Raw genomic sequence first — 20,207 nt, forward strand, 5'->3', positions numbered from 1 at the left:
CACTTGTATCATCATTTTCTTACTCCCTAACTGACCAACTCTCAATGTATCAAAACCAGGTGCACAGCTTATTTCAGTTCTGTAACTGGAGAACATTTTCACAGGTCACATTTGGTGAAAGCACTTCTGAACATGAAACAAAAAAATTTGTTACTTATTCTGCAATATTTAGTATAACAACCATTGCCTGCAAATCTGTTCTTTGCAATGACTGTGAAAAAGAAAACTAAGAGGACTGTACAGTGTTTAAGGTAATTAATTTTTAAAATATGATAGGCTTTAGGTTTAAGGGCTTTTTGTACTGTTGGCTCGAATGTAACAATGGGAATAAACAGACTGCAGATTCTGCTTGAATATTTCTGTGTTGAGTATGGTCTTTTAGTAGAAAACAAATATTCTCCATCAACACCACTCTCCATAATCCAAGAAGGCAAGACATATTACACTGAAACAGCATCCAAAAGCCAATGCAAGGACAACACACACGACAGATGCTCAGTTTTAGGGTTTATTTCATCTGCTAACATTCATTCTTGATCTAGACAAAAACAATTAGATGGGGTTTTTCAAAATCCAATTTTTTTTGTGGAAGAAAAAACTTTTTAACACTTTTCGCAAGATGCTATAAATAAATATATAAAGCTTTAAGTGTTACTTGGTTCAAGTTAAACAGTTGTCTTTTATTTTTTGTTTTTAAGTTCCTGAAGTGGAAAAAAAAGTGCAAACCATACACATTCAGCCCAATGGAATGATTCCAGCCATAATCATTCACTTTCAGAGAAGCTGAATTTGTTTGATCTACAATACAGAGGATGGAAGGTGGGTGGGGGACAGTTGTATTTTTTTACCCTCAGTCACACAACTCCTAGAAGATAAGAACTGAGTTCCTTGGTAGGTAAAGCACACAAGAAAGAGGAGAGGGAAGAAAAAAGGAAATCCTGCCTGCATTGCCCTTTCCCTTCCCTGTGCAGATCGTGCAGCAAAGAGGAAAGAATGGACAATATAAGCAAAGCCTCAGACAAAAACATGAAAATGAAAAATAAAATCAGATACCAGTAGGGATGGTGAGAAATCCTGTGGCTGTTGTGTGTTTGTCTAGCAGACTGCACACAAACACAGAGGAACCTCACACTGAGAGAGGGTGGGGATTTTTGTTTTCTCCTTATGAAAAAAAGATGAAAGGGGCAATAAAAATAAGTTAAATCATATTCCAATATGTACAAAACAAATCATGCTCAGTAAACTATTTGAATATAAAATTATTCATTATAGTACAACTCTCTCAATCCAGTCTGCAGAATTGACACCTGGGGGAAAACGGGGAGGGGGAATTGTGGGGCTTTGAGGGATGAGACAGATTCATTTAAATCTTGGGTTTTTTTCAGCTTGCATGGCTAAAAATTACAGAGAAAACCACCTGCAGCTGGGACAATACAGGCTTTAATACCCACGTGCTTATCAGGACTGCATTCACCTTGGCAGAACTCCTGTAGATGGGGCAAAGCAAACAGCCACAGATAGCTCGGATTGTGTGCAGACACAAGCTCCCGCTGCTCCCTGGTTTACCTGAACTGCTGCTAATTGACCTGTGCTTTAAAAGCTTGGCTCTACTGCCGATCAGGCAGCGAATCCTGCATTCACTTCTGCCACTGGAACATCATGTGCTAATATTAGTGAAAACAAGAACAAAGGGATAATGCAGCCAGCCCTGTGATTTGAATCCAGCAGATACCGAGTTGTTTTCCAAGCTGTAGGCTTGGAAATACAACATTTAGCATAGTCTGTGTTGCAATTTCCTGTAGCACTACCCATTTTTGTGACATTTGGAATATTCTACAGGACAGGAGGGGGTGCAAGTAACTCTAAATGCCAGCAAGAAGCTAGAGATGCTTTTAACCCCAGGATATAGATCTCAGTCAGGCCCTGTACTGTAATGTTAGTTGTTACCTTCTGTAGCTGTTCAGTGGTCTCTGTGAAGTGATATGATGGGCTCAGAGTGAAAACTTTCTAATTGGTATGTGTCTGTACTGCCACTGTGGTGGTCTTTCTGTCCTGCTCATACTCTCAGCAACCGCACTGACCTTTCTGCTCCTACTGGACAGCCCTGGAAGAGAGGATTCAAAAGCTCATTGGGATCTTCCTAATGCTGCTTCCATTGCTATCCAAGTTTTGTAAGCGAGTAAGGGACTATGGGGTGCAAAAATATCAACCTGAAGCGCTCCCCATTTATTCCAAAACATTGGGTACAAAGGGAGAAATTCAGGACAGCCAGAAATTCACACTGATCCTTTGTTGAGGGTTTTTTTTGTTGATGACTTTGGACCCCATGACAGCCTGGGTCTGCAACCTTACCAGTCAATTCTGCATTTTGTGACCTGGGTGGGGTATAAGGTGACATCTGACTGCCTGGAAAACTTTGGAGGAGGCAAACTCCTTCAACAGAGCTAGCTGGGATGGGACAAATGAGCAAAAAAGTTTTCTTCAACACCACCACCCACCAAGCAGTGAAGTTAACACTGTTCAGGTGACTAAAAGCAAAAAAGATCTCCTTCTTAGCACTGCAGTGTGTCCTGGCCTTTCCACCCTCCCAGAGCAGGAATGGAGTGTGCTGGGAAATCCCCGCTCACAGCATCACCCTCATTTATGGGTGTGCAAGGGTCAGCACAGTGTAAGATGGCAGAGGCATCAGGTACTGCCAGTCCAAAATGCTTGTTCACACTAGTACTGCTGACTGTATAAACCCTTAGAAATACCTTACACAGCCCGAGCTTTTGTAAAGGCTTTTCACAGGGTATCCCTGGAACCACTGTGGGATGGACAAGCATCTGATTAGGTAAAATTGAGGGGAACTGCCTCACCAACTCCAGCAGTCTTGCATCTGCCCTCACTGTACCCAGCACTCACCCACCCTGACCTGGATCATGATGCATGGACAGGCCCCCTGAAGAAACACTTCATGCAGTGTTTGGAACATCTCAGTGTGTTTGGAAGTCACAGGAAAAACATTTTGGAAGAAAGGGGCAGATATTGAACAAGGATGTACTACCTGGCCACTACTTCTGCCGGAGTGCCTTAAAGCTGTTGTTCTCCATTAACTTTAAAAACACACATATTTTTCATGTTATTGTAGCATCAAATAATCAGTCCTAAAAATAAAAGAAATTGTACCACTTCAAACTGTAGTACATCGAAATCACAAAAAACCTACATTCACATTATGTTAAAAAAGTTCCCTTAAACCCACCAAAGGAAGAAGGTAGTGCCAGGTACGTCCTGCAACCCATGCTCTGGCACACAGCACTTACAAAAAATTAACACATGGCCTACAGCTTTTACAGACCAGCACAGCAGCCAGGGTGAGGGGTGGCTTTGGGGTCATTCCCTTAATTTCTGATACTTAGAATCTGTTTCGAAGTTCCCTATACTTTCCATACCTTGGAGTACCTCTTTAGAGTGTGTGAATTTGTTATTCCCAAAGTACAGGTGAAAGAACTGAGGGATTTGCCAGGCGCAGGGTTTGACTTAAGAAATTTCTGCCTCGGTGCTAAGCTGAGGTCAGCCCTCCTTTTGTGGGTTGAAGTGAAACGGTTAACAAGACAGTTTTCAAGATAGTTTCATTTCTTTTGCTCGTTACTGTAATATATTACAAAGCAAATATTGGAACAAGGTCTTCTACTGACATGCTTCTATGGGTCAGAGGCTGCTTCTGATTTAGAGAACCCTGCAGTTAGATCCATTAAAATCCAGCTGGTTACTCAGAGCCCATAACACAGACACAGCTCAGGCAAACCAGGCCAAACGATACTGGTCCTAATCGTACACAGTCCCGTTTACTGTCACCCTTTGGTAGATGAGAGCAGAATTTGGCCTTCGGCACAGAATGGCTCTCAGAAGTCAGTGCTGGCATACGCAGACCTGCCTGGGCGCTCACCGCACGGCCCTGACGGAGCTGTGCCCATGTGCACCTCGAATATGGATTAGCTGCAGAAACCATTTGTGCATTATGGATCCATAACGCAGGATGCACAGTGAAAAGCCTTTGGGTAAAGCTGGAAACTGTGCATATAAAACAGTTGCTTTTTATATCCTGTGTATTGGCTTTGTGGGTAAACAGCCTGTAAAATTGCATTTTTTAAATATAAATGTTTTCTTTAGTTACAGCAACACATAAAAGCGCTGGGAACTAGCAGACATAGCTCCTCCCAGTCTTGGAATTCAGAGATGAGTAAATGGATTTGTAATACCTTCTGCCCCCAAGCCAACAACTGAAATTGCTTAATTTTGCTTCCCACTTTTCAGCTGGGAGGAAACGCTTACGGCAAAGATACACATCTCTGGGAACAGTGGCCATTTTGTGGCAGAACCTTAAAGACAGCAACACCACTAGTAACTATCGGTACCAGCCAAACGCATGGGTAACAACGTCCCACTGTGCTTGTAGATGGATGAGCGTGTGCATGGGCACCTTGCAGAACCAAGATGCAGACCCGATCCAAATTCATCTGAAATCAATAGGAAAGAGACATCCTTCGACTTCGGTGGACTTTGGATCGGGGCTGTAACAGGGTTGTATTTGAGCACAAAGCACTGTTCGTATTTTCTGTTCTTAAGTTTTCAGTCATCTTCACTCTTCTGGAGAAAAACATCTCCAAAAGCAAGGTGTATCCCCCAGGGTGTACACAGAAGAAACAAGGCAGCTCCTCTGCTTAAGGCAGCCACCTCCTATGCAAAACTTAGCCTCAGTCTGAATTGGAAACTGTTGGAAACTGTACAGAGGCAGAGACTGAGTGAATTAAAATACAAAACAAGCAGCACTTCAGCGGATTTGTGTGATGGGAAAGGGACACTGTAAAAATGACATGCTAAAGCTGAATGCAATAGCTCTCTGCCTCTCCTCTGGTGATTTCAATGCCATATTTGATCTGCAGTTAACGTGGCCTTTGAAAATCAGATCATATTCCATTTGGTTCATAGTTTACTCTAAACAATAGCTGTTTCAGGTCTTACAGGCTGGGTAATAACGGGGTGAGACATGTAACAGGCAGAAACTGCTTCATTTTTATGCTTCCAGCAAAACAAAGAAGTGCTTGCAACAGCAAGAAAATAAGCCATACTTTAATTTGGTGAGTGGGAAGAGGAATTAGAGAAGTCATTGTTGTTCTATGACTCAAAAGTCAGTAAGCAGAACCTGGTTAGACTGTCACCACACTGAAGGATTAAACTTACATGAGTCCCTAAAAAACATCATTGAAAGAGAAAGAGTTCTGCTTTGAAAGTCGTCTGAGACTAAAAAAACATTATCCATGATTCCCCTTTCCAGTTTTATGAACACAGCTTGTTCATTTAAAGTAAGAGCTGCAGAACAGGCACTCTGCCAAAAGACAATGTGCACTGTCTCATAATTAATTCAGACCCATAGTCAGAAATTTCACAGCTCTGGAAGAGAGCCCCATCCTGTTCCCACTTAAATCAGTTCTAGTGACTTCACTGGAAGCAGGCTGATGCCCATTATTTCTTGATAAAAGCAAGTAAAAATAACTGAAAAAATACAGATACGGGTATGTCTGTATGCTCGTTCTAGTTCAGTATTTCACACAGCAACAAACAAAACAAAATCGCCCCCTCATCGTGTTCCCATTAATGACTGATTATTTGCAGGGTCTTCCTGGAACTTGCTGTGCAGATTTATGAGGGAGTATTGCTATTTAACATCTTCCTTTATTTCAGTACGTAGGATAGGGATTTCATGTGCTGTTAACACATAATACTGATGAAGGCATAAGCGGCAGTTGTGTAGGGTGACAGGATGGCATGTGAATGCACGTTTGAGCCTATGTGGAATTCAGTTGGCTTTTAATTTGTTTTGGGACCTGCCTCTGAAACAAATCTGGGAGGTCTGTATATGAATTCCCTATTATTTTTGTGATGAAGCTGTGTATGTATATGTGATACCAGTGCAATGTATCAAAACCACTGTGCTAAGTACATATCCTAGGCCATAATCAATTTGCTTTAATGTTTCTCATCCTCTGATGTTTTTCTTCTTTTATTTTTATGGTGCTCTACTTTCTGGCAGTGGCTGCCAGCTGAAATGAAGTGGCTACCCTTGTGCTCAGATCACAGCCTGACAGGATAGCACATCCTCAACTTAGTCACATTATCATTTACTTACAAGAATTGCAAGTCCCATCCCACCTCCAAAAACACCCACAAAAGAAAGCCTCAATGTCCTTGTTTTTTAATTATGTATCTTTATATCATTATGCTCAGGGGAGAAACAGATTTTTAAAATCCTACTTCTGCCATTTGTGTTTGAATTGTGAGGATAAGAAACATTCTTCTGTACTTGGCCTTAAGAGTGGATAACTGCATTTGTGCATTTTTTTACCTCTGCATTATAATGTTGACCCTTTTTTTATTTTTATGTATTTATTTATTTTTTTTAAGAATCTCATCGGTCTTGTAAGAAACAGTAAAAAGACCCTATGCTTAAGGAAGCAATCTATCTTCTGTTTTACAGACTTGCTTTTAAATAAAATATTTTTTGTTGTTTTTGCAGTTTTACTTCCATGATCTTTTAAATGGAAACCCTAGAATATCATTAATATAAAAGTCTGCCTAGGCTACCACTTCTCTATAATATGGCTCATGTAGTCCTCAGTGGGCAAGCGTCCTTGCTCCTCGGTCTCTTCCTTGGGAAGTGCTTCATTGGACCGGTGAAGAAGCCTCTCTTCCCGATTCTTTATCCTCTGCTCCATCCTCTCTAGCTGCCGTTTGTACTGGTAGCGTTGTTGGAAGAGGTCCTTTGCATAGTCATAGAGCTGCATGTCCAAGTCATTGAGCTCCTCAATCCTCCGGATGGTGTCATTATCCACCTCCACCCCTCCAGCCCTGGTACTGTTGTACTGCATAAAGGGCCGGATGAATTTCAGATTAAAAGTTCTCTCAAACAGGTACTGAGTCTTTCTCTGGAACTCCGTCAGGCCAAAGAAGGCCATGTCTTTGAGGTTCTTTTTTGCGCTCTCCAGCAGGATCTGTGCTCGCTTGTTCTCTGGGATGAAAGACATGTTGTAGCAGCCCACTAAGCTCAGGTCAGCCAACATCCTCACTTGGCGGTTGTTGGCCAAATTATATGGGCAGTCCATGAACTCCTGCAGTGTGCAGCCTGACCAGTCCGTGCCTTCATAGCACGACGGCAGCTCTTCAGGAGTTGGTGTCCTGCCATCACACATATGCAAGGAGGTCTTCCAAGTAGCTCCTCGTTGAACGTGACGCCATTCGCTGAGGTAACGAGATACGGGGTCTCTCAGCAGTGTGATGTAGTAAAATTTTCTACAAGAAGAAGAGAAAAATAAAATAAATACTCTGATAATAACAAGAAAGATGCTTGGCAAGCTGACATTTAGTGCAGATATCAAAAAGATAGATCAACATCACAGCATCCATTCCACTGTACTCTTGGATTATTTTCTTCTTGCAATATCTAATGCAAAGTAGTTTGTGCAACCTTAGACTCACGTTTCTCTTTCTCATTGCCCACCCTTTTCGTCTTGTCAAGCACCAGCGATTTCACCGAGACATTCATTTCCAGCAACAGACTGCAATGTCAGAACAAATCGCCAGGATTCAACCGATCTACCAACTTCAGAGGGCAACTGTGACTTCAGGGACTGCCTGGCCTTTCACACGACTGTGCACCCTCTGAATCAGCCAGCACTTGCTCTGCAGGACAGCCCAGCAACCGATCTGTTTATGAGCTGAGCCTATCGTTTTCACTTCATGCAGATGCTGACCAGGACACCTACTGCTTGATTGATCTGGCTGCTGAGCTGAAATTTGGGAGTCTGCAGTGAGTAGCAGGATAACACCACAGGAACATAAGTGAAAAATAACGGAAAATTGAGAATACAATATGCTTTGTAGAAAGAGAAGGCATGAGTTGACAACCAGCAATAGTAGCAATAGGTTATTCTTATTTCAGCTAATCTGCTATCAATTCAAACAAATTTAAGGCACACTTTTGATACATGAGAATAAAAAGGAGGAAAAAACAAGACAATTGGGAGGAACACACGTAGTCACATAGAACATTCTTCCTCTTCTAAGTATAATGAAGTCCCCAACAATACAAGCTATCCCTCGAACCGAAAACATGACAACTATCTCGTCCAAAGAGACCCTCCAGCTTCACCCCACCTTGAGCCTGGATAAAGTTTTGGGACTGACAGTAATGGCAGTCTGCAACAGCCCCCTCCTGACAGGAAAACTGGCCTTTCCCCCCAGATTACAGTAGCTTGGGACTATGGTGTCTCTGAGTGTTTCTAGAACAAGGAAAACCTTCTCTAGTTGTTAAAGCTGGCAGGGAATTAAATACACATGTGCTCCCTGTGGATGGGGCTGTGTGACACCGTGTGCAAACGGGAGCACCTGGCTTCGGCAGGGTAACGCACACATGCTACTGGAAATGTTTCATATAGGGGTGGTGGTGGATTCACTTCCCCATCAGAAATGTGTCTGTAGAATGCTGCTGTGGCTCACTGCCCTGCCAGCACGGCTTGGGAGAGCAGAATGGGATGGCCATTGTGAGGGCACTGCACAGTTTTTTAGGAAAAAAAAAAAAAAAAAGTAAAAAAATTCTGCTTTGGCTAATATTAATACACCAATATTTTCCTAGCACCTTCAGTATTACTCTTCCTAGCATTAACCTAAATTACTGCAATAAGAGTAATTTAAAGTTAAGAAAATACATCAAACATATTGCCTGGGAAGTCTGATTTTAAGGAATGTTTGCCTTCCCAATTTATTACTAACTTGCTGAAGGGTTGTTCCAAAGCAGTAAATTTTGGTCTTTCCAACAATGGCAATGAGTGTCCCCTCTGGCTCCAACTCCTCTCCTGCTTTTTGCCTTCAGAACTAGGGCTGGTAAAAACATTTGCTATTTTCGGAAACTTTTCCATTTCTCTTCATAGCAAGGGCATCACGCTGTCTAGTAGTACTGTCTAGTAACATCTGTGTACAGGGAGAAGGAAGGGGAGCAGAGTGCATAAGAGAAAAACTTCCCTTAAATTTACCTCATTTTCCTTCATTTACATTGCAGCCTGTAATGATTCAACTACCCAGACTGAGATGCAGCTATGATTTATATAGACAGTGCTAAGAAACCTCTAACAGATGGGGATAAAATATGACAGTGGAAGGAAAAGGAAAGCAATGATGAATGCCAGATGTTCAAGTGACAGACATTGATGCTAAACACTACCAGCATTTTTTGACTTGTGAACTGTAGCGGACTTTTTATTTACACCAATTTAATCCAAAGGTTTCATTTTTTCCTGAAGCAGGTTGAAGGCAATTTTTATCATGTGGCTTACAGAAGCAACTACAAGTTTCACCTAAGATCAGGGACTCATTTGTGAGGTATCCAAAGACAGGAGGAGCTGATTCCTGTCCAAAGCTGCAGTCTATACAAGTATGGATAGGGGAAAAAAAAAGAATTAGTATCTGCATTTTGTAGATGAGGGAAAACACAAATATTAGATGTTGTGCATAAAGTCAAATGGGTGTCTGTGGCAGATCTGGCATGAAGTCTGAGTACAGTTTATCTTCTCTCTCTGTTTAAACTTTAGGAGTCTATTAGTAAATCAAATTTATAAATACCATGCAAAGCTTCTAGGGTCCATTGAAACAGAGACAGCTTAAACAGGACAAGGATTGTAAAAAGGTTATGGAGCAAGTATTTCTTTATTCACACCTGCACTATAAGAGCTGTTATGTTAGTTGAGATGATACAGTGGTAAATATTTTACCACGAGTGATCTCTCTCTAAGATTCATCTCAGTGAACAGAAAGCATAGGAAAATAGGTTACATTTTTTGAAATTATACTGAATTTGACGTGCCCCTTTCCACATCTGTCACACAGAAGAGTGCTTGCAGGAGGGGAGCTTGCCTCCTAACACAGAAATAAGATGTATCTTTGGAAACTGGAATACAGGCAGTGGAACCAGGCCCCTGGAGGTACTTTAGGAAGCTGCCTCAATGGGGCATAAATAAAAAACCAACCCCAAACCAGAGACTGCAATGCAAAAGAACAGTTTAAACCACCTAAGTTAAGATGCACCACTGACATACTGAAAACTAGGGTCCCAAACATGTAATTAGCTTTCTAGAAGGATATTAGTTTCAGAAGTGCAGATTCCCTCAGCTCTTAGGGAAGTGAGCAGCACACCTTTAGGAAGACTGGGGCCTCAGGAATCAGAGAGGTGAGTCACTTTGATATTAAATAAATGACTGCAGCAATATTCACTCAAGGTACTTAAGATACTTAAGTTTCCATTCTCAAACTATAATTTGGGGATTGCCTTTGAGTTCAGCGAAAAGTTAGGTATCTCTCTAAAGCATCATCCATTAGCAGTACCATTATTAACACTGTGAGCCAGAAAGTCGGGGGAACTTTGTGCCAGCATGGTTGAGAACACAGGCAGTGCCACTTGTCAGCAGTGGCTTGAAATTTATGAGGAACCACATGACTAGTAAGTTCTCTTTTGTCATCAGAGATAAAATACATGCAGCTGTGAGTGCCCTTCCTTTCAGCATGGTGCCCCAGACAGCTACTTAACTTAAGTATTCTGAAAGGCTCATTTCAGAAGTGTGGTCTTCTCCTAGCCCAGATGGTTCCACTCACTACTGCCTCATAAAAAACCCAAACAGCCCCAGTTTGGTCACGCAATGCCAAGTCTCACTGGCCTTCCTGGAGTTAACGAGCTTGATCAAGAAAAATGAACCTTCTAGTTAGTAAGATATTTCTTTGCTTTTTCTTCCCATGTGAAGCTGGGCAGAACAGCGTTACTACTCCTGCAGGCTCCCCTTCTACATATCTATGGGGATGGGATCCCCAGGAGGTCAAAGAAAAGCAGAAGCTAAAGTTGCACCTCTGCCTTTTCTTGCATTATTGTCCCTGGCAGTCCCAATGTGAAAATCCACCTGAAGGTCCCTGAGGAATTTGCAACTTCAGCACTGCAACTTGGATCTGCAAGAAGCTGCATAGTTTTGTCTGAGGAAAGAATCACAAGCATATTTATAAAACAGAGCAAAATGAAATCATGTTTTTGATAAAGAACCCTGTATTAAAACTGAAGTTTCAGGGAGAAAAAAATCCAGTATTAGAAAGGAAGGGCAATCTTGTGGTTGTAGCACACAAATGAATTCAGGAAACTTGAGTGTAAGTACCCCTTCTGTCAAAATTAGCCTATGTGCCCCAGACAAATCTCTCTCTCTGCCTCCGTTTCCCATGTGTGAAGGGCTGACAATGTCTCCTTTGTCTATTTTGGCAATTCAAAACATAACATCTTTTGGAGCAGGAATGGTCTCCTTCAATGATTATGCAAAGCCCCTGTTTCAGCATAGATTGAGGTCAGAGGACAATAGTTAACTTGAGGCATATTGTCATGACACAGGCGTCAGGGGCACTGTTGCCCTACAGGATTCCCATCCCGGACCTTTCCTTCCCATTCTCACATAGCACAAAGCAGCCTTAGTTTTGCCAGCAGAGGTGTTGTTTTGGTTTGTTTTTTTTGTTTGTTTTTTTTTTTTTTTTTTTTTCCTGCGAGGCCATGCTGCAAAAGCAGTCACTGAACAGATCTGGGTTAAAAAAACCCCTTTCTTGTAGACATGAGGGCGTGGCTGAAGCCCCCATTTAGTAATATTCTGCCTTAATTCCTGCCAGCAGGTCCTCAGCTAATGAAGGGGAAATGAAACCCTTCTTCCTCTAAAAACCAGTTCCTTCTCTTTTGCTAATACCCAGTCAACATAATTCTGACAAAGTGACAGATTCTAAATATTATGCTATTATCTCTCTTGAGTTCATTTCCCTTTATGCTTTCCTGTACTCTGATACACCCTTCTTACTTGCTACTGTTGGTCTCTAAGATCTGCCAAGAACTTCTTTTTTGACCGTGCAACCCCCTGTTCTTTGCTGTGATTAAATACTTCCCTCCCACACAACCAAAATATCTTAATTTTTATTTCTACACGTTCTTCACTGAGCTTTCAAGTGTCCCTCACAGGAAAAGTGAAATCTATAACAAGTCCTTCTTGACTACTGTGGTGGCCTTCCATCAGATAAAGAACAAAATCAGGATAGCCACTTCCAATCATACATGCTTCATCCCGCCTTCCAGGAGGGGGAAGGGGAAGAAAGCTGCATAGGTCAACTTCAACCATATAACCCCAATCTGTCAAAGCAACATGCCCCCAGGCTACAATTTTTCTATTGCTAACGCAAAAAATAGTAAAAAAAATCTTTCTATGTCCTTGCTAAATTAACTGAACTGAACAGGGTGTCTGCCAGCTTGCAGGAATGAGAAACATTCTGTTTTGTTTAAAAGAAATAGTAATGTCAAATTTGTGGCTGATTTAAGGCATCTTTGTAAGCCAAGCCTATGTATTATGCACTCCTCAAATAATTTGTGAGGGTTCTTATTCAATTCATACTGGCTCTCACTGTTTAGTTTATTACTAAAACAAGTAGTGATTTTGCCTCCCACCAGCGAAATGAAAACCTGCACTTACCCTGCCATTAGTCTGCAGGGACCAAGGAAAGAAGATCTGGAGCTGCCAGCACCCCTACCGCGATCACATAAACCCTCACCTTAGAGACAATTAAGGGGATTATTAGGTAATGGTTATCTCCACTGAAAATGGCCAGTGTAGCCCAAAGGAGCAGTTCCAGCAATGACTTACAGGTAAATATTAAATAAAGGTGAGTCAGGTGTCTAATGATGGATGAGCCGGGAATGTGGCAGATGAAAGTTTCTAAGGAATTTATATTCTCATTATAAAGTCATACTAAATGCTACCTACAACTAATGGATGCATGAAAAACTGTCTTACCCTTCTGCACAGAGCCACAGAATGACCTTCTGCTATGGTGAGAAACTCTGGGGTGCAGAACACTCTCCAGCCAAACCCACCTCTTCCTTCAGTGAAAGTTGCCTCCTGATGTATTTACCACCAGCACATCAAGCCCCCCAGCTTACCACTTTTAAACCCCCAAACTGGGAAGACTCCACATATTTCCCCCTTTACTTTACAGCCAGATTTCTTGCATAACAAAACACACTCTCAGTCAGAGATTGGAATTTAATATATGTACAATGATTACTTCCTTTGGTAGCAAATAGCCCTCATTTTCCTCAGTCTATTTCCTCTCATCTGGTGTTCATTTAGACTCTTCCTGCATTTCACACACAATAAACTCTTCAGCCCTTTAAAAGTCATAGAAAAAGAAAGAAAACCCCAAACAAACAAATAAACAAAATAAACAGGTCTCTTCTGTCCCCTATGTTTAAATAAAGGTTGCCACACAAAACACCAGAAGCCAAGAAACTTAATAGTAAAGCCAATCCTCCAGTACTCAGACTGTGTAAACACCTACATGAATGTTTTTCTTTTCCAGTAAACGAGGGGGGTGTCTTTACAGCGGGTCAGTGCTTGCTTTGGCAACTGAGTTTGTTTTGCACAGTTGTGTTTGTTTTGCCTGATGGTCTCTGCTCTTGGGACTCTGCTGCATTAAAAGATAGGATGTTTGGAAACGTAACAACCAACCATTACACAGGCTCTGCTCACCCTCCAGATCTTCACTCAGGGACTCTTCCTAGGGTCTGAATTCACCATGGGCCAATTCCTGATGCAGCGATGCCTGGGCCAGGCTGCTGACAGCCCACCGAGAGCTCGCCCCTAAAAACAACCCTCAGGCTGCTGCAGGAGTTGGAGGCAGAAGAGAATACTCTCGTACTACAGACAAATTGACATGCTTTTCTTCCAAATGGAAAAACTGAACTCTCACAAACTCTCTCGGCTGGATGCAATCCAAAGCACAGGTTTCTAAATACACAAGGTTGGGTTTCAGCAGGTAAAATTGGGTGTTTCAGTCCAGCTACCCCTTCTTGAAAAGGAAGCCGAGTTTTGGGCAGCCTACACCCTTTCACAATTCAGCTGTATTTTTCAGAGTGTTTAAACAAAAAGTTGCTGTAGGAATGCCTGTCCAAGAATCACTCGCCTGCTTACCCTAATCTCAGGCAGATGGTAAGTGGAGTCTCGCACAGCACACCAGCTCCAAGAAACCACTAATAATTGATTGGCACCCTCTGCTCCTGTTAAGGTAATGAGAGAGTAAGAAGGGCCATCCTTCCAGTATAGCTTAAATGCAGTTTAAAACAAACATACACTCCTCCATTTCCAAGAAAGGGGTTTCAAAGCAGATTCAGGAGTCTGTGGAACACCCTGGCCTAGCACCCCAGCATCTGAGTGCCTGCTGAGGGCTTGGAGCTTTGGATTCTCGCTGACATGACATGTCTAACTCCCTCTGAAACACAGGGTGGGGTATGAGCACCAGCAGCCCCTGAAAAAATAACACTTCTGTATCTGGCAACATTTACATGGCTTTTGGGGCTGCAGCCTTACCTGCTGCCCTTCCAGTTCACAGTTACTGCCCAGGAGAATTGCAGTTGGACTAGATGATTGTTGTAGGTCTGTTCCAAGTGAATATTCTATTCTATTCTATTCTATTCTATTCTATTCTATTCTATTCTATTCTATTCTATTCTATTCCATTCCATTCCATTCCATTCCATTCCATTCCATTCCATTCCATTCCATTCCTTATTCTATTTCTACTCAATGCTTGGGGAAGAATAGATTAAAAATGGAAAAACAGAGCAGCTACAACAATGCTGACTGAGGGTGTAAATAGATCTGTACCAGATTTCAGAGTGTAAATGAATTTGAGATTACTTAGCTCTGGTCTTTTGGATTTAAATACCTGTAGAGTCAGAATCTAGTACCTATTTCTATCTTTTAGCAGGAATTAAAATGTGTTATGTTCATTAAATATACACTTAAAAATACCAGTACTATTCAACCCTGAGTTAAAAAAAAATTAACTATGAGTAGGCATGCATGAAAAACCACACCTCTTTTCTCCACTGTGTATTTCACAAAATGTGGAGGATTTTGAATGCTTCACAATTCTGGTGATGCATCATACCATGAACGTGATCCTGCAGTGCCAGCCAGGGAGTGTGAAGCTTGTGCATGTGTGTACCTGTTTCTGCCAAACACAACACATCTTTCTTGAGAAGGCAGTAGAAAAGATAACAGAGGCTGACAGTGAAGAAGGAAACAAGAGAGCAAGCAGCAGCTCAGGCATTTCACAAGAGGAACAACCACCCCTCCATCCACTCAGAAGAACTTTAAACAAAAGCTCTCCTTTTGGTATTTGCAAGACACATGTGGGCTCTGAGTCACAGCTTTAAAAACACTGGATAGAGTCTAACACAATTTGCAAGGGCCTTCTCCAGTCTGGTGGTAAAGAAACCCACAGACATGAAACCATGGAAAAGATCCATCCGTGTGCTCAATCCGGACATGCTGCAGCAATCCAGCCTTCACTTTGGAACCTGTAGGAGCAACAAGGCACTGTGGCTGCACGTGCCTCGGCACACATGGTGGCGGCAGTGCAGGAACAGCTCAGTATGAGATGTCTCTAAAGTTGACCTACAAAGAAAGGTAGGTCAACAAAGCAATAGTTGGAATACTATTACGTATATATTCCTTTTACATAGATAGTCTGAATTATATTGGTGAAGGCTGCAGAGCTGGAGTGGAGGTACAAAGTATGTAAGTCAGCCTCAAGGGCAGATGGGTGAAACCATGGTTTGTTAGAAGGCTGGGAGGACACATGTAGCCTTGACACCAACACTGGGAGTGGCAGTATGGTACACTATTCCATACCAGTGAGACAGGTATGTTAATACAAGGGAGCATTGTATGTCTGGAATCAAACGCATCAAGATGGATATGGTTGGCTATTAATTCCTCTGAAACCATCAGAAATGGACAATTTCAGGATCATTATCTCCATGAATGAAATGAGGGTAAGTTTGTACCTTAGATCTCAGTGTTGTGCACTACTGACACTTGCTGTGTTCATAATAACACACATGCAGCCCCAGTTCAGATTTGTTAGCAATATACTACCGATAGGCTTTTACCCAGGAACCAAGTATAGTCCTATCACCCTTATGTCTCATGACTGTTTTATATCCAATTAGCAGAATAGACACAGACTGAGTTTTAACAACATCTCTGCTTTTCAAGAAAATTGAGCTGCTGTGTAAGCACTAGAATTTCCTGTTGCACTGTCTCTTGAAAACAAGTTAATCTAAAAAAAGATACATGTTATGAACCTTAGGAGTGAACTGCCAGCTCATTTTTCAAAATGACAGATGTGATGAAAATTGGCCAAAGGCTTGGGAAAAAAAAGTGGGGGTCAGGGTGAGGGGAGCAGATGGGGGTGTAGAGGAAGGCATTCCAGAGCCCTCCGGAGCCTTGGACTCTTCTAGGACCCATTAAAAGCTTATGTTACTTGCACCGTTTATAAACAAGTGCTTTTTTTTCCATCATAACCTTCCTCATATCAAGTGCTTAGGAAATGTTGACTGCTGTCTTCTGCTGAAGCAAGGCACCAAAAATGACGGCAAGTTACAAATCAAATACCTTTGATTTATTACCTTTCCCAAGTTTCAGGAGGTTTGTTGTGATTCCTTAGTGACCTTAGTAAACTGACTAATCAATAGCACATCTGAATGCTGACAGACTGCAACGGAAAGTTTCACTGCCAGAAGGATTACATCAGTGCTGGCAGAGGACAGACGGTAGAAATATGCACTGCAACCCATGCCTATTCTTTGCATTCTTTTGCTTTTATTATTGCCATCGTTTGTCATCAAGGTAGGAAATTTCAGGATGAAAAAACACTGCCATTCTTGTAAGAAAAATTTTCACTCCCTTTGCTTATTTGCTCTATTGCAGACTTCTATTTTTATTGGTTTTAGCATTACACAAAATACAGATTTTAGTAACACACTACAGCCATGTTTACTGTAAATATTTGCCAGAAGGGTAATGTACCCTATTTCCTGAGTTTCTCCCTGTATGTTAGACACATTAGAATGAAGCAATGAACAAATCAACCCCTGAAGAGTCATGAGACATTTGCAATGAGATGCTGAACTTTTCATCTCGGTGTCCGTGACCAATTTGTGCTGGATAGGTAGCATAAGAGAGCAGTTTTCACCCTATCACTAGATAATATAAGTGAAAGCATTTGGGGTCTCATTCTAGCTCCAGGGGGTAAAGTGCTGTCCCCTAATAAACTGCCAGTGCAGGCTGCCATGTTATCAAAGAGGCTGAAATTTAAGTCTCTCCCTTGTCATCAGGACTGACAAGCACTGGTTCTGCACAGAAATCTGCACGGCTTCGTACTGTCTTTGCCCTGGGAAGAGAGAGAATGCCAGGGATTCAGCTTCCCCAGGTGTCAAGATGGATACAATGAATAAAACAAGTGCATATTTTACCCAATAAAGCAGGATTTCTGCATCTGATTCCTGCACACTTCAGGATGCAGAAGAACGAACCATTGGGACATTGCCACACAGAAAAAAGAAAAACCAGAAGCAAGCTGAAATAGTAAAAAGACGAAGCAGAAGTAGCTATGCAATATGCAAAGATATTTATCCAAATCAGCTGCAAACAAAGTAGATAGGCTGAATTTGCATTTTCTTTTGAAGTGTAAGCCAGCTTCTCTTGCGAATCGCAGGATCTCTACTGGTACTGAGTTTCAAGAAAGATTCAAGAAAAGGGTAACAGCATGATAGATAGGAAGGATGTCTCCTTGAAGAAGATTAAATTATAAAGAAACCATACAGGAAGATTAAAGGAGTAAGAGTAGTCAGAAGAGCAGATATTGATCGCTTATGCAGGACAATTGAATTGTTTGGCAACTGCCTGCCTCTGCCAAAAGGGATGCAGTATTTGTGTCAGGCAGCTGCAACGGCAACACAGAGGCCTGTGAGTTGCTCGCGGATCAATCTTGTTCCAATTGAAAACTGATGAATAGCTACTTTTATTGATCGGAGTGAGAAGATTCAGGAATCGAGATGCACAGAATTTTGGAACTAGATTGACATGTCCTGGACATACAAGTAAAGCCAGTGTACACGAAGAAACAAGACATCCCAAGGAAGAAAACCACAAAGAGCAGCACAACCCATTCCTGGAAGCAGCCACAGTGTGAGCTGTTGCAAGGACTGGTTTCCAAAAAGCTCCTCTGTAAGCCATGCAGGGCTGCCAGAGAAAGGGAGTAACTACTGCCCAGCAAAGCAAACTGATGTGAACCATGTACTGCCACACACCTAACGGCATGAGATAGGTGACTGGTCTTAATTCCATTTACCCAGTTCCTTCTTAAAATTAGTGCCGGGAGAGCTTCCCACATTGCTTCTTTTCTTGCGAGTAGTCACATTAGTGGCTTACAAAGCTCCCTCTTCTCAATTAACTGGCCCTCCTTTGCTCAGGAATAGCAGATACTGTCAAGCAACAAATAGATAATCCTCAAGAAAGCAGAGCTACTAATCAGTCACTTTTACATTTAAGATCACTTGGGGTTGCCCCTGCCTTATACTGTTTTTCTAATTAATTGCATTGGAATGTACTTAAGCAAGCCCCAGATCAAAGAATCAACTGCAGATTGAAATAAATCCTGTCTGTGTTGTTAATGCCTTGGAAATGGATGACTTGCTAAGCATTCAAAATCCTGGGTACCAATGGTTTAAAACTACAGATAGCGTGAGACGCTTTGAAAAGAATAGATTTGAGAATAAAAAGGAAAAAGCTCCCTTCATTTGCTTGTAAAAGACAATTAAACAAAGGCAATTGTTCAACTAATTTATTGTGAAGTTTGTGTATCTGAAATTCCTTATTCTCCACTTTCCTATCACCAGAAATCACAGTGCAGGAGTGTCAATTTTCATTACAGTAAAACTTCATCATCATTACTGATTTCTTTTTTTAATTTGCTTTTATGAAGGGTTGAAATCTTTTCAAAATAATGATAAATAAAAATGACTGGGGATGGATGTGTTACCAGTTGGTGCAATAAATCACTGTCTCTTCCTGCATGAGTTTCTCTCTCATGGTTTAGAATATCATCAGAATGCCTTTGATTGATTTACAATTTAGTAATCCAGCCATCATCATCCATAATTCTACAATAAACCACGCCACTTAATGTAGCTGTTACAGATGTTCAGAAGTTCATTCCCTGCCTTTCAGGACGCGATATCTAGACAGCAGCTGCAGACACCAGGATTAGCTGGGGAAGAAAAATCTGTCTTCAGCCCAGGAAAACATCCCATTTTCCTATAACAATACCCTGTCTTTAAAGCTGAAAGACATCCTGCCAACCTCGATATATCCAGGTTCAATTATTAAACACCAAATATCTATATGCATACACGCACCACCCTTGCCAGTTGGCAGGACTAACAAGATGCCTGGCTTCTGTCTAAAACATGTTATTTCCTGGGAAATCAAGACATTACTAAAAGCTGTATCCAACAAATCCATCAAAGGGTATGCAGCCAAAAGCAACTGATCTCACACAGGCCATGCCAGCATTCAGAAACCCATGCTGCAGTGCATTCTGCACCCAGAGTCAGACCTAAGGAAGTGCTTAAGAGTTTGCTCTTAAAAACACCGCAGAAGTTGGGCTGAGGTAGGTGGGAAGGGCTGCAGCCTGATGAAGAGGGTGCTATTCACTGTGCTGGTACTGTAACCAATACTAGCCCTTCCTGACAGCACAACTGGAGCCTTCGTGGGCATTGTTACTCATTTTTTCACAAATTGCTGATCTGAAAACAGTAGGCTAAATCTTGGTTTCAACTTCTCTTGCTTGAGCCTGAAAACAACACAGCATGAGCTGGCCTGCAATTAACACTTCTGTTAACACCGTTTCTTAAAAAAAAAAAAAGATGTAACATGCACAGTACAAGGTGCAGGTATTTCATACCAAGCAGCACTAGTACTCTGCCAAATTCCTCAGCTACATTTTTTCTAAAGCAGGCATACAGAAATATCCAACAGGAATTGTCAAGTGATGGTCTAGGTCACAGAAACAATTTCTCTCCTAAGTTAATCACCATACTGAGGAAGCTAACAAAGACTGCAAAATTCATTAGCTGAGCAGCGCTGGAAAGGTCTGCTCCAAATCCATCACTGATGTGTCCAGGCCAGCCAGCATCCTGTCTCTGACAGTGACCTGTCCCAGGCGCTGTCGAGAGAGGTGCAAGGAATAGCAAAGCTATTTTT

General features: G+C 41.8%; 1 protein-coding gene across 2 annotated transcripts in view; it reads right to left on the reverse strand.

Moving 5' to 3' along the window:
- Window positions 1–525: 525 nt before the first annotated feature.
- Window positions 526–20,207, reverse strand: part of HS6ST1 (heparan sulfate 6-O-sulfotransferase 1) — a 201,623-nt gene continuing 181,941 nt past the window's right edge. For both annotated transcript variants that reach the window (XM_074911892.1, XM_074911891.1), the window contains one exon: window positions 526–7,332. In XM_074911892.1, the coding sequence (XP_074767993.1) occupies window positions 6,624–7,332 (709 nt within the window). In that variant the 3' untranslated portion in view covers window positions 526–6,623. The remainder of the gene's footprint in view (window positions 7,333–20,207) is intronic.

This window comes from Athene noctua, chromosome 8 (assembly GCF_965140245.1).
Source record: "Athene noctua chromosome 8, bAthNoc1.hap1.1, whole genome shotgun sequence".
Lineage (NCBI taxonomy): Eukaryota > Metazoa > Chordata > Aves > Strigiformes > Strigidae > Athene > Athene noctua.